The sequence below is a fragment of the Bidens hawaiensis genome, unplaced genomic scaffold (assembly GCF_021521415.1).
Source record: "Bidens hawaiensis isolate Kalapana, Puna unplaced genomic scaffold, B.hawaiensis_p1.1 tig00044265_1, whole genome shotgun sequence".
NCBI classification, from domain to species: domain Eukaryota; kingdom Viridiplantae; phylum Streptophyta; class Magnoliopsida; order Asterales; family Asteraceae; genus Bidens; species Bidens hawaiensis.
In genome coordinates this window covers 1-14,517 of record NW_027497868.1, presented here as the reverse complement: position 1 = coordinate 14,517, position 14,517 = coordinate 1, and the positions used below count along the sequence as shown (strand labels likewise).

General features: G+C 38.3%; 1 protein-coding gene across 1 annotated transcript; it reads right to left on the bottom strand.

The window, feature by feature from the left end:
* Nucleotides 1-1,216: 1,216 nt before the first annotated feature.
* Nucleotides 1,217-13,051, bottom strand: LOC143594865 (cytochrome b5-like). The gene is made up of 3 exons (XM_077074066.1): nt 12,943-13,051; nt 2,544-2,610; nt 1,217-1,554 (listed from the first exon to the last, which is right to left on the bottom strand). The coding sequence occupies exons 1-3, from the start codon at nt 13,027-13,029 to the stop codon at nt 1,331-1,333; spliced, it is 378 nt and encodes a 125-aa protein (XP_076930181.1). The 5' UTR covers nt 13,030-13,051; the 3' UTR covers nt 1,217-1,330.
* Nucleotides 13,052-14,517: the final 1,466 nt, after the last annotated feature.

Below are 14,517 nucleotides of genomic sequence, written 5' to 3'. Positions count from 1 at the left end.
TAAATTAACCTAAGATAATGCATGAAGATGGTGGAAGATAGTTGTAAATATTTGATTATCTTCGTCGGACACCCCTATAGTTTTGCCCTGCGGACGCCCCATGCGCCCATAATCTAAAGTTGACATATTCGTATTTCATTACTAGACAAGCGACCATTGTGGCAGCCAAAACCTCACAAACACGACCCTAGCTTGCAACTCATGTCATCGCTGATCACCTTTGTTATTTTTACTACATAATCGCATATTCGGCGACTAGTAAGGATGAAATATTTGCTATTGATTTTGTGATTGATTTTCTATGATGAAAATCTGTAGCTAATTCGTAGCAAATTTACCATTACAAATTACAAACACATGATTTTGAATAGTAATGCGTGTAACATGAAAGAAAATGAGTGAACCAAAGGGTTTTAAAAAATGGTCAATGGGTTGACTTGACTTTATGGGGGTACGGAAATTTGACTGTTTGTTAGTTTGAATATTCTCCGATGTTTTAAAAACGGGTATTTTATTCATACTGGATTTAGTTCAAAAATAATGCAATCGGTTGAATCGGAATGCATCAGAAGGTTCAAACAAGTTGAATAATTTATCTTATAATTTCATATAAATACAATTTCAACTCAAAAAATAACCCATAAGTACATTAATACATCACACTTAAACTAAATATCACACATGAACAATGATCGAGTTGGAATGAAAGTTTGTACTTTGTATACGTAATTAGTCAATTCAAAAGATATAAATAAACCAGCATTAGATTTGCATGATACAGAATTTGTTGATTAACAAAACATCGTTTACCGTGTTTACTCGTTTCAATTTTATATGATTTGTTAAAATCCATTTTTAAAAAATATGGGCCACAAAAAATATCAAATATCTCTTGGATATAAAACCGGATTGCAGGTTTAGGCCGGTATTTTTAGAAAACTAGTAGTATGATGTTCTAGCAAATCGTTCTAATATACTGGACTCTAAATATCAGTTACCTTATGAAAATCTGGTATAGCCGGTTTAACCAGCCAATACGTACTGGTTTTTAAAACATTGATATTCTCCTTCAGTTATTTAGGGTTAGAGGATGCGTGAGTTAACCCTTCTTGTTAAAAAGAAAAAAGAAATTGAGTAAAAGAAAGTGAAGAAAAATAATGTGTCTTGAAAGATGTATGAAGTATGAATCATTTTATATATAGTTTAACAAATATAGAAAACCAACACACATTGATATATATTGAATACATGTTCACTAACACCTCATAAACATAAACAACCAATAATCTTTCAAATTTCAACACACATAACCACTTTGGTTAGAAACAAATTAGAATGAGACTAGCAAAACTCTCAATGCAGCAGCCAACATTCCAACAAGTAGTACCTTGATGATGAACTGCGGCTTGTAGATCTTTTTGGTAGTTGATGAAATGTAAGATTGTTTTACAGGAATAGTTGACATGTCCATCTCGCCGATACAGAATTTTCCCATCATTTCGTTAGCTGCATCGCTGTGTCCAACATCACCATAATCAACCGTCGCGTCTCTGCCTGAAAGAATTATTACACATGTCAAAAGTTGGGTTAAAATGTTGATATTAATTTGTTCTTAGGTAGAAAATGATGGGATAAAAAATGTAGGTGTGTAAATAAGCCAAGCTGCTCGCGGGCTACATGAGATCAGCTCACAAAAGGCTCGAATCAAGCAAAGCCTAAAATAAGTTTGTTTAATAATTGAGCCTGACCCCGAGCATCAATTACCGAACTCGGGTCTGCTCGCGAGCCTAAATGAGCTTGTTATTTGCATAACTTTTATTTAATATATTTAATGCATATTTATTAACCAATTATTATTATTAATATATAAAAATTATGATAAAAATACTAAATAATATATATATATAGGAGAAATATAGTTTGAAAACCCTCTTGAGAAAACCCTATGTAACATCGTTTTTTTTTTGTTACATGTAATATATGTTACATTTAATACAAAACATCGAAAACATAAAAAAATGTTTTGCTATTTTTTTTACATTTTTTTAATAATTTTTATATATGTTTTCAGGAGAGAGAAAATGTAAATAAACTTTTACATTTTTTATTAACTTTAATTGTGGACCATAAAATTTAATCTTTAATTAAAAACATGTGGTTGAGAATGGGTTTCTAGAGTTTTCACAACTCATATATATATGGTTAGATTAGAATAAAAACCCACTTGAAATATAGAAGTTATAATTAATATAGATATACATGTGAAAATGAAACTGGTAGTCAGTATATTTTGGTGGTCAAGTGTTTTGGCTAGCTTCTGGCTAGTGTGTAGAATGAAATATTTGTTTAGTCTTTCAAAAAAAATTATTGATATATATGTATTTATAAATATAGAAAAATTAAATTAATAAATAATAAATGAATCAAGCTTGAGCCAAAATCGAGCTTTAGAAATAGAGCTCGATACATCTGAGATCGAGCTCTCTGTAAGTTAAACAGGCCAAGCACAACACGGCTCGTTTACACCCCTAGGTGAAATGTACCGGTTGCTTTTCGCATGACTTCACCGCCTCCAGGATGATCATCCATAAATGAGGTTACATTGTAGACCTGATACAATTGGAGAATAGATATTGAAATATTGGGTTTCAAACAAACAAGATTGTGCATAAAAACTCACTTTGAACATCACAACATTCTGGTTGTTTATTGTTAGTAAATCAAAAATCATGATGAGATTCTATGAAAATCAAAAGTTAATTAAGGTCAATGAACGAAACAAAAAGCGACGGTTTGGTTTTTTGTTTTTGTAACAACTGAAATTTTGGTTTCGGTTTTGTGTGTAACTAAAACCGAATAGAACTTGTAGAATTTAATTTTTTATTTTTAGTTTTAAGTAATTTATATTAATTTAATATATCACGGAACCCAAATGTTTAATAATCATTTAGTTATAAACTATCCAAAAAATTAAAAACCCAATTCATTATTTTTGGTCAATTTTGTTTTTCCAGCCCAATTTTCACATAACAGAAAAAACCAAAACCAAACTGAACTTATATTATAGAGCATATTTTTTATTATTTTGAATTTTAAGTAATTTATATTAATTTAATTAATATATAGAGTAACTCGTATATTAACCCAATATATAATAATCAATTAACTATAAACTATCAAAAGAATTTATGCCAAAGTTAACTATCTTTTGTTAATTTTCATTTTGTCATCTCAAAAATTTTCAAGCCCAAATAAAAAACCAAAACTGTATTAAACTCAAACTCAAACTGTAAGGCCCCGTTACCGGTAACCCTACTTTCGTGTTGGATTTACTCATAAACACAGTTCTAAATATCAGAGTTAATTAAAAACTTTACGCGGAATATAAAACTTTCATAAAACATTACATATCAATTCATAATCATGTCTTTAAACATTCCTCTTGTCTTTCAAAATCAAAACGTAACTTATAAAACATATCGGATCTTCGGATGCCAGGCTTTAGTCTTCTGCCATGTGTCCTCCACTCAAGCCAGCTGTCTCATCCTACTCACCTGCGTGCATACTAAAAGTCAGCTACGCTGAGTGAGTTCTAGTTAATCATACACTACCATACAATACCTTGTTACATACATACGTACTTAACCTCATAACTTTCTTTCATACACACATAAGTACTCATACCTTCATTCTTACTTACATACTTTCTTTCTTACTTACATACTTTCTTTCTTACTTACATACTTTCTTTACATTCATAATCATACGTTTTAAAGAGCCTTTCGCCCTATAACCTCACAGATATTATAAGGGTCTGGTCCCTAACATCACAGATATTATAAGGGTCTGGTCCCTAACATCACAGATATTATAAGGGTCTGGTCCCTATCATCACAGATATTATGAGGGTCTGGTCCCTAACATCACAGATATTATAAGGGTCTGGTCCCTAACATCACAGATATTATTAGGGTCTGGTCCCTTGTTTTCGAATATTAGTAGGGTTCAGTTCCCTCTTCGTTACCATACAACCGTCATTTCCTTCTTTTATTAACTTTATTACGTTCATACACATAAACATACATATCCTACTTACCATAATTATAACGTTACAACCTGACAGTACGTGCAATATCCGAAGATCGTTCACGAACCATCAAGCAATCATTCATACATATCCCATATATCACGTATGGCTTATAACGTTACAACCTGACAGTACGTGCAATACCCGAAGATCGTTCACGAACCATCAAGCAATCATTCATACATATCACATATATCACATATGGCATACACTTATCACTTAGGATAAATGTATTAACAACACATCAAGTATGCACACAGCCCCGAAAACATAACAAGGAATGGGGCTAGAAACTCACCTGGATCCTGTTACGCTCGCCGTTGATTGTAATTCCTTTCTTTAACTGGGCTCGGCTAACTGTATAATATTTACACATATCAATTACTACTACTACTATTACCACTACTCATTTTCGATAACCGCCTTAACACATTTTCCATTAGGTTTTTAATTTATTTCATAAACGAACTTCACTTCAGGCGAATCTTGGAAACAACTTGGTTCTGGCTTGATTCGATCGAATAGGGACATATTCGATCGAATCTGAGACACACTCAATCGAACTAGACACACACTCGATCGAACCAGTTGGGAAAACTCGTTCGGCTTGGTTCTGGCTTGATTCGGTCGAATAGGGACATATTCGATCGAATCTGAGGCACACTCGATCGAACTAGACACACACTCGATCGAACCAGTTGGGAAAACTCGTTCGGTCGGACATGGCACTTGTTCGATCGAATAGGAACTCGTTCGGTCGGATATGAAGCTCATTCGGTCGAATAAGATGGAGACCGTTCGGTTGCTTCCCTATTCGATCGAATGGACTGATTCGGTTGACTCATTCGATCGAATAAGTCTGATTCGACGCCTTCAAGCTGGGCGACGGAGAAACCTACGGGTTTTCCAGATTTTCCAGATTTTTGACCCAAAATCGAAGTTTTTGACATGGAAATGTTCGGGATTGAAAGGGCTATCAATTCCTAGTGATTTTAAACACAAAGACCTGCATTTTGACACCAAAACAAGACGGTTTTTGACCCGAAAACTCAAGTTACGAAAATGGGAGTTTTTGCTCGATTTGAGGCCGCAAATGGTTATGAAAACGGATGATTTTCGAGAGGGACTTACCAAAAACGATTAGGAACAAGATTGTGGACTCGGATTTGTGATTTGAGAACTTTCTCTCTCTAGTTTCTCTCTCTAGAATTGAGAGTGTTTGGGTGTGGGAGTGGAAGGAAGTTAGTGAAATGGTATTTTGGGCTCGGGATGGGTATTTATATCTCTCGAGCCCACGGACCCAAGGCCCATTCTCATTTAACCCATCTTACGTAATCTAAGCCCATGACCCGTTCCTTTCTCGACATTAAATAACTAAAACGTGAAATTACTAAACATAACTTTCTTTTATTTATCATATAAAAATTTTAGGATGTTACAAGTCTTCCTCCTTAAAGAGGTTTCGTCCCCGAAACCTAACTATTACATAAACAAACTAGGGTAAAACTTGCGCATCTCATCCTCGACTTCCCAAGTAGCATCTGATCCCTTGCGGTGTTTCCATATCACTTTGACCAAGGGTATAATCTTGTGACGAAGCTGCTTCTCCTTGCGATCAACGATCTTTATCGGTTGCTCGATGTAGTTCAATTGTTCATCAACCTCGATGTCCATTAAGGGCACGTGAGACGTGTCATCAGCTAGACACTTCCTCAGATGAGAAACATGGAAGGTTGAATGAATTCCTTCTAACTCATCGGGTAAATCCAGTTTGTAAGCTACTTCACCCACACGTTTTACAATCTTGAACGGTCCAATGTACCTCGGACTCAACTTTCCTCTTTTCCTAAAACGGATAATCCCCTTCCAAGGCGAGACCTTAAGCATCACATAGTCGCCAACGTTAAACTCAATTGGTCGTCGCCGCTTATCCGCATAAGACTTTTGTCTGTCTTGAGCGGCTTTCATTCTTGCTTTGATCTGATCGAACTTTGAAGACGTTTCTTGAACCACTTCTATACTTCCCATTTCCTTCTGACCAATCTCACCCCAACACACCGGGGTTCTACATCGTCTACCGTACAGCATCTCAAACGGTGGCATACCAATACTCGAATGGTAACTGTTGTTATAGGAGAACTCTGCCAGATGCAGATGATCATCCCAACTTCCACCAAAGTCTAAAACGCAAGCACGTAGCATATCCTCAAGGGTTTGGATCGTCCTTTCAGACTGTCCATCGGTTTGAGGATGATACGCCGTACTGATGTTCAACCTCGTCCCCATAGCTTCATGAAATTTCTTCCAGAACCTCGAAGTAAACCGTGTATCCCTATCAGACACGATCGATAACGGTACTCCATGCTTGGTTACAATTTCTTTAATGAACAAGCTTGCTAACGTTTCTGACGAGATGGCCTCTCGTATGGGCAGAAAGTGAGCACTCTTGGTCAAACGGTCCACAATCACCCAGATGGTATCATGTTGCTTAGCTGTACGAGGTAGCTTAGTTATGAAATCCATGGTGATGTGTTCCCATTTCCACTCAGGTATCTCCAGCGGTTGCATCTTCCCACAAGGCTTTTGGTGTTCGGCTTTGACTTGTAAGCAAGTTAAGCACTTACCAACATAATCCACTACATCGCTCTTCAATCCTGGCCACCAGTAATCTCTTTTCAAGTCTTGGTACATCTTTGTAGCTCCTGGATGGATTGAGTACCTTGACTTATGAGCTTCATCTAAGATTCGACTTCTAAGATCACCATGGCGTGGGATCCACATACGGTCGAACCTAGTCTTAACTCCATGAGTGTTTTCCATCAACTCATCTTGCTGGCCATTAATCCTTTCCTTCTTTACTAACCCCTCATCTATTAACACTTCTGACTGCACCTTGATGATTTCTTCAAAAAGACTCGGGTTCATGATCAACTTGTATGACTTCACTGTTGCAAGGACTTCCTCATTCTTCCGACTTAACGCATCAGCGACCACGTTAGCTTTACCGGGGTAATACTTAATCTCACAGTCGTAATCCTTTATCAATTCTAACCATCTTCTCTGCCTCATGTTCAGTTCTTTCTGCTCGAAGAAGTACTTTAAACTCTTATGATCGGTATAGATAGTACACTTAGTGCCGTACAGATAATGCCTCCATATCTTAAGAGCATGCACTACAGCTGCTAACTCCAAATCATGCGTCGGATAAGTACTCTCATGGACCTTCAACTGTCTAGACGCGTAGGCTATCACCTTCCCTCGTTGCATCAACACGCAACCTAACCCCTGATGCGAGGCATCAGCACAAACAACAAAATCCTCATCACCATCGGGTAAAGTAAGGATTGGAGCTTGCGTGAGTCTTCTCTTTAACTCTTCAAAGGCTTCTTCTTGAAATTTTCCCCAACTGAATACTATCGACTTTCGGGTCATACCGGTCAGCGGTGCGGCTATCTTGGAGAAACCTTCGATGAATCTCCTATAGTAGCCAGCTAACCCTAGGAAGCTTCGTATATCAGTCGGATTCTGCGGAGTCTTCCAATTCGTTATCGCTTCAATCTTAGCTGGGTCCACGGTAATCCCCTCCGGATTAACCACATGACCTAAAATTGCACTTCTCTTAACCAGAACGCGCACTTCGAAAACTTGGCGTACAACCTTTCTTTCTTCAGAACTTCCAATACCTCTCTCAGATGCTCGGCATGGTCAGACTCACTCTTTGAATAAATCAATATGTCATCGATGAAGACGATAACCGACTTATCCAACATCGGTCGACACACCCTATTCATCATGTCCATAAATGCTGCAGGAGCATTTGTTAGACCGAATGACATTACAAGGAACTCGTAGTGTCCATACCGCGTTCGGAACGCTGTTTTAGGGATGTCTACCTCTTTCACCTTCAGCTGATGGTAGCCTGATCTGAGATCTATTCGTGAGAACCAACTCGAACCTTGCAGTTGGTCAAACAGATCGTCAATCCTAGGCAAGGGGTATCTATTCTTTACCGTAAGCTTATTCAACTCACGATAGTCTATGCACATTCTCATACTTCCATCCTTTTTCTTCACAAACAAAACCGGTGCGCCCCATGGAGAAACACTCGGTCTGATAAAACCCTTGTCGAGGAGTTCTTGCAGTTGGGACATTAATTCCTTCATCTCGGACGGTGCTAGACGGTAAGGCGCTTTCGCGACGGGCTGGGCTCCTGGTATTAAATCTATCTGAAATTCTATTTCCCGCTCCGGTGGCAGCCCCGGAAGATCCTCAGGGAATACTTCTGGGTAGTCGCGCACAATAGGAACATCCTTCATTTCTTTCGTCTCGGCCGTAGCGTTGACAACATACGCCAGGTAGGCACCGCACCCTCGCCTTAACAAACCCTCGGCTTTTATCATCGAAATGACATTAAGTCCATAACTCTCCTTATCACCATAAACCGTCACCGCACTACCATCCAATGACTTTAACCTTATCATCTTACTTTTACATACTATCTGAGCCTCAAACTCAGACAACCAATCCATACCCAAGACTACATCGAACCCTCCTAAGGCCATAACATACAAAGTAACAGGGAACTCATGTCCCTCTAACTCTATCTTACAATTCTTCACCATTTTTGTTATTTTCACCGAAGTGTCACTTGCGGTTTCTACTACAAAAGTTTCAGACACTCGGCAGCCTTTCATTTTAGCTAGTTTACTAAACGTCGTAGCTACAAAACTTCTATTCGCACCAGAATCAAATAATACAGAAGCGGAAACATCGTTCACTAGAAACGTACCTGTGACGACATCCGGAATCTGCCTGGCTTGTTCCTGGGTCAGCAAGTAGGCTCTAGTTCTGGGCCTAGCTTGATCGGCATCCATCTTTCCACTACCTCCAGCTACACCTTCAGTGCACTCCCTTGACATATGGCCTGTCTTGCCACATTTGTAACATGCTGGCTTCGCACTGCACTCATTGGCATAATGCCCTACCTTCCCACACTTATAACAGGCATTCGACCCCATTCTGCATTCTCCACCATGAGACTTTCCACATTTGAGACAAACATTAGAACTTTTACCCCACTTGCACTCACCACCATGCCTCTTTCCGCAGGTCTTACACGATCTCTTCTCCCACACTTTCTGTTTCTTATCCCTGGAGTTCCATAACTGAGTACCGGGTCGTTTAGCAGGAGTGTCCCCTTTCTTCTCTTTCTCTTCGTCCCTTTCCACCCTATCATCCGCGGCCACGTCAGCATAGACCATTTCCGCGAGTCCAACAGCCGAATCAAAAGTAGCAGGTTGAATCGCCCTGACTAACATGCGGACCTTTTGTGGCAACCCCCTCACATAACACTTGATTCTCTTGACCTCAGTGTCAACCATGTCAGGCACCAACCTAGATAGTCGGTTGAACTCCGTGGTATACTCACGATGCGTCATCATACCGGCTTTTAAATTCTGGAACTTCATCTCTGTTCTTTCAACCTCGGCATCTGCACAGAACTTCTTCATTACCAACTCTTTCAAATCTTCCCACTTCATCCCTTTGATCTCTTCACGGGTCTTCCTCTGCTCCACACTCTCCCACCAAAACATAGCCTCATCTATGAATGACTGAGTAGCATAGCCCACAGCTTGGTCGGGACGGCATTCGCTAATGCGGATAACCTTGTCCATAGCGGTTATCCACTGGAGAGTAGCGATTGCGTCTCCTAAACCAGTCAGCTTAGGCGGGTCACAACCTTTGAAGGACTTATAGCTGCACCCACCTTGTCCTCCTCTCCTATCATCGACTTTCACAGACTTATCCCCACTCGAGGCCCCTCTTTCACCTTCCCCATCCTTTCTATCATCACCACCCGCCCCTTCAGCAGTTCGCTCACGGCTTCCAGCAGATCCTTCGGGATTCAGGTTCTTCACAGCAGCAACTACAGCCTGAACGATGGCTGCTTGAACTGCAGGGCTAAGTTGAACTTCCTCGTTGTTGTTCTGGTCTCCTCCAGCTGCGATTCCTTCATCTTCGGTGTGGGAAGCTTCTTCTACCGAGGGTTGCCGGACAAGACGAGGCCTGCCACGACGCCCAGTGCGACCCCCAGTTTCAATAAATTCTCCAGCTCCAGCCATCAGTATCCTATATGAGAAAACACAAACATCATCACTCAAGGAACTATTTAGTACAAGGATAGTAAGGCTAACAGGTAATAACAGTGGCCAGTTGTGATTAGCTGATCACGTTACTTTCCGTGTCCTATACACTTCCCTTTATGAGTCTATTTGTGCTGGTTCTACTTAAGCAGTTTGTCAAATCAAACAATCAATTATTCCTATCCCTGACGTTCACATATCTTTCCTTTCTCATTAATATATATCATTTAATCATACACCTTACCTTCACTGATCTTGCTTGAGCGACACATGGCATTCTTGGACTGGCATCTTCTTTCCTTTCTTACTTAAATCTCATACTCTGTTCGAGTCTAAGCATGTAGGATGCTTAAATCTCTCGAACTTTGCTCTGATACCAACTTGTAAGGCCCCGTTACCGGTAACCCTACTTTCGTGTTGGATTTACTCATAAACACAGTTCTAAATATCAGAGTTAATTAAAAACTTTACGCGGAATATAAAACTTTCATAAAACATTACATATCAATTCATAATCATGTCTTTAAACATTCCTCTTGTCTTTCAAAATCAAAACGTAACTTATAAAACATATCGGATCTTCGGATGCCAGGCTTTAGTCTTCTGCCATGTGTCCTCCACTCAAGCCAGCTGTCTCATCCTACTCACCTGCGTGCATACTAAAAGTCAGCTACGCTGAGTGAGTTCTAGTTAATCATACACTACCATACAATACCTTGTTACATACATACGTACTTAACCTCATAACTTTCTTTCATACACACATAAGTACTCATACCTTCATTCTTACTTACATACTTTCTTTCTTACTTACATACTTTCTTTCTTACTTACATACTTTCTTTACATTCATAATCATACGTTTTAAAGAGCCTTTCGCCCTATAACCTCACAGATATTATAAGGGTCTGGTCCCTAACATCACAGATATTATAAGGGTCTGGTCCCTAACATCACAGATATTATAAGGGTCTGGTCCCTATCATCACAGATATTATGAGGGTCTGGTCCCTAACATCACAGATATTATAAGGGTCTGGTCCCTAACATCACAGATATTATTAGGGTCTGGTCCCTTGTTTTCGAATATTAGTAGGGTTCAGTTCCCTCTTCGTTACCATACAACCGTCATTTCCTTCTTTTATTAACTTTATTACGTTCATACACATAAACATACATATCCTACTTACCATAATTATAACGTTACAACCTGACAGTACGTGCAATATCCGAAGATCGTTCACGAACCATCAAGCAATCATTCATACATATCCCATATATCACGTATGGCTTATAACGTTACAACCTGACAGTACGTGCAATACCCGAAGATCGTTCACGAACCATCAAGCAATCATTCATACATATCACATATATCACATATGGCATACACTTATCACTTAGGATAAATGTATTAACAACACATCAAGTATGCACACAGCCCCGAAAACATAACAAGGAATGGGGCTAGAAACTCACCTGGATCCTGTTACGCTCGCCGTTGATTGTAATTCCTTTCTTTAACTGGGCTCGGCTAACTGTATAATATTTACACATATCAATTACTACTACTACTATTACCACTACTCATTTTCGATAACCGCCTTAACACATTTTCCATTAGGTTTTTAATTTATTTCATAAACGAACTTCACTTCAGGCGAATCTTGGAAACAACTTGGTTCTGGCTTGATTCGATCGAATAGGGACATATTCGATCGAATCTGAGACACACTCAATCGAACTAGACACACACTCGATCGAACCAGTTGGGAAAACTCGTTCGGCTTGGTTCTGGCTTGATTCGGTCGAATAGGGACATATTCGATCGAATCTGAGGCACACTCGATCGAACTAGACACACACTCGATCGAACCAGTTGGGAAAACTCGTTCGGTCGGACATGGCACTTGTTCGATCGAATAGGAACTCGTTCGGTCGGATATGAAGCTCATTCGGTCGAATAAGATGGAGACCGTTCGGTTGCTTCCCTATTCGATCGAATGGACTGATTCGGTTGACTCATTCGATCGAATAAGTCTGATTCGACGCCTTCAAGCTGGGCGACGGAGAAACCTACGGGTTTTCCAGATTTTCCAGATTTTTGACCCAAAATCGAAGTTTTTGACATGGAAATGTTCGGGATTGAAAGGGCTATCAATTCCTAGTGATTTTAAACACAAAGACCTGCATTTTGACACCAAAACAAGACGGTTTTTGACCCGAAAACTCAAGTTACGAAAATGGGAGTTTTTGCTCGATTTGAGGCCGCAAATGGTTATGAAAACGGATGATTTTCGAGAGGGACTTACCAAAAACGATTAGGAACAAGATTGTGGACTCGGATTTGTGATTTGAGAACTTTCTCTCTCTAGTTTCTCTCTCTAGAATTGAGAGTGTTTGGGTGTGGGAGTGGAAGGAAGTTAGTGAAATGGTATTTTGGGCTCGGGATGGGTATTTATATCTCTCGAGCCCACGGACCCAAGGCCCATTCTCATTTAACCCATTTTACGTAATCTAAGCCCATGACCCGTTCCTTTCTCGACATTAAATAACTAAAACGTGAAATTACTAAACATAACTTTCTTTTATTTATCATATAAAAATTTTAGGATGTTACACAAACCAAAATGCAAAATTTTGGTTTTTGGTTCCGTTTGAGCCCAAAGCCGACACATGCACACCCTTAATAGTAACCTGAGAACATCGTACCTTTCCGGAGATGATGATCCAGCAATCATCAGATTTATTATGCTTAGCAACTTCTTCAAACAAGAGAGTTTTCTGAAGTGATGCCATTGATATCTAGATCTGCTACAACATAAGCATATAAACTGATCAATACAATATAACTATCAAAAAATGTATTCATCTAATAACGCATAAAAGATTAAATAATAATAATAATAATCTGGTTACCAGAGATGAAGAGAGCAAGTGTTTGTAGCAAAAACACACACACAAACACAATCTCTTCAAAATCTGAAATGAATCAATAATGCAACTCTACAAAAGCAGGCAAAAGGTGGAGGTATTTATTTCATCATCATCATCATCATCATCATCGTACTCAGTATATCCCACCAATAGCAAAGCTATGGTAGGGTCTGAGGAGGGTAAGATGTAGACAGCCTTACCTCTACCCCATAAGGATAGAGAGGCTGCTTCCGGTGAGAACCCCGGCTCGATAGTAGTTTTGCATCAAGCCTTGGACATAAGGCACATAGCACTTAATCATCGAGACCGGCTGATCGGTGCATGTACCCTTGTCTTTCGGCTATCAACGCCACTACATGATGCCTGATTAACCGTCCGTCACTTTTAACGTTATTTTCACGAGATTAGTAAAATAACGTCAAAATTAGTGCAATTTATTTGTACGGGAATAATAATAAGTTGTAGCACACTAGTTTTGACCCAACTATCACTTCCAATTTCCAAATATATTTATCACATATTATTATTATTATTATTTATTTATTTAAAATAAATGAATGTATTTGTATAAATGGTATACATATCCACGTGACAGAATTATTATGATATAAATATAGTACACATAAGTATGTGATAATAGATGAAATAACGTGCACAATTCGCTAATTAGAATAAAGAATTTAGTTAAAATTTAAGCAAAATTAGTATATATAAGTTTTCGTATTTTTTTATATTCATATTTATACCATTGTTTTCCGAACAATATCATAATAGCTTTTTTTTTAATCACCTTATCATCCCATCAAAGTGGGAATGACATCCGAATAGCTAAGTCTAACTAAGTTCACTTTAACTGTCTTTATTTTTTATTTTATTTTGTTAGAATGATAACTCACACACATCTACCACTATTTATAAATTGCATAAAAAATAATACACCAAATGTTAGGATTTGAACTCTAACGTTTCTTTTCAACCTCAACATTTTTATCTTGATAATATTGCATATCCATATTAAAAGATAAAAAACTTTTGTGTTCTTTAAAAAGTAAAAAAGTTGTATGCATATTTTTATTTTCTCTTCATTTATTTATGAAATATTATTACTAATTTGATTAAAGAACAATTATTAAAAACAAAGATGGAAAATAAATAAATTCGGAATAAGGTGGCAGTGACACTGGCGGTGGTCGCTGGCTGTAAACCATCTTTGAAAATTTGATGTATTGCAAAACGACAAAATGTAAGTGGTTTGATTGTGCTTTTCCTTTTCTTTTTTTTTTCTCCTTTAATTCAAATATTTATTTATTTTGTGATTGTTTTATGCATATTCTATTTAGTATTAGGATT

Bases quoted from the DNA above. Each gene is read 5' to 3' on its own strand.
- LOC143594865 (XM_077074066.1), bottom strand. From the start codon at position 13,029: ATGGCATCACTTCAGAAAACTCTCTTGTTTGAAGAAGTTGCTAAGCAT. The intron at 2,611-12,942 runs GTACGATGTTCT...CAATTGTATCAG, and splicing joins GGATCATCATCTCCGGAAAG to GTCTACAATGTAACCTCATT. The intron at 1,555-2,543 runs GTACATTTCACC...TAATTCTTTCAG, and splicing joins AGTCATGCGAAAAGCAACCG to GCAGAGACGCGACGGTTGAT.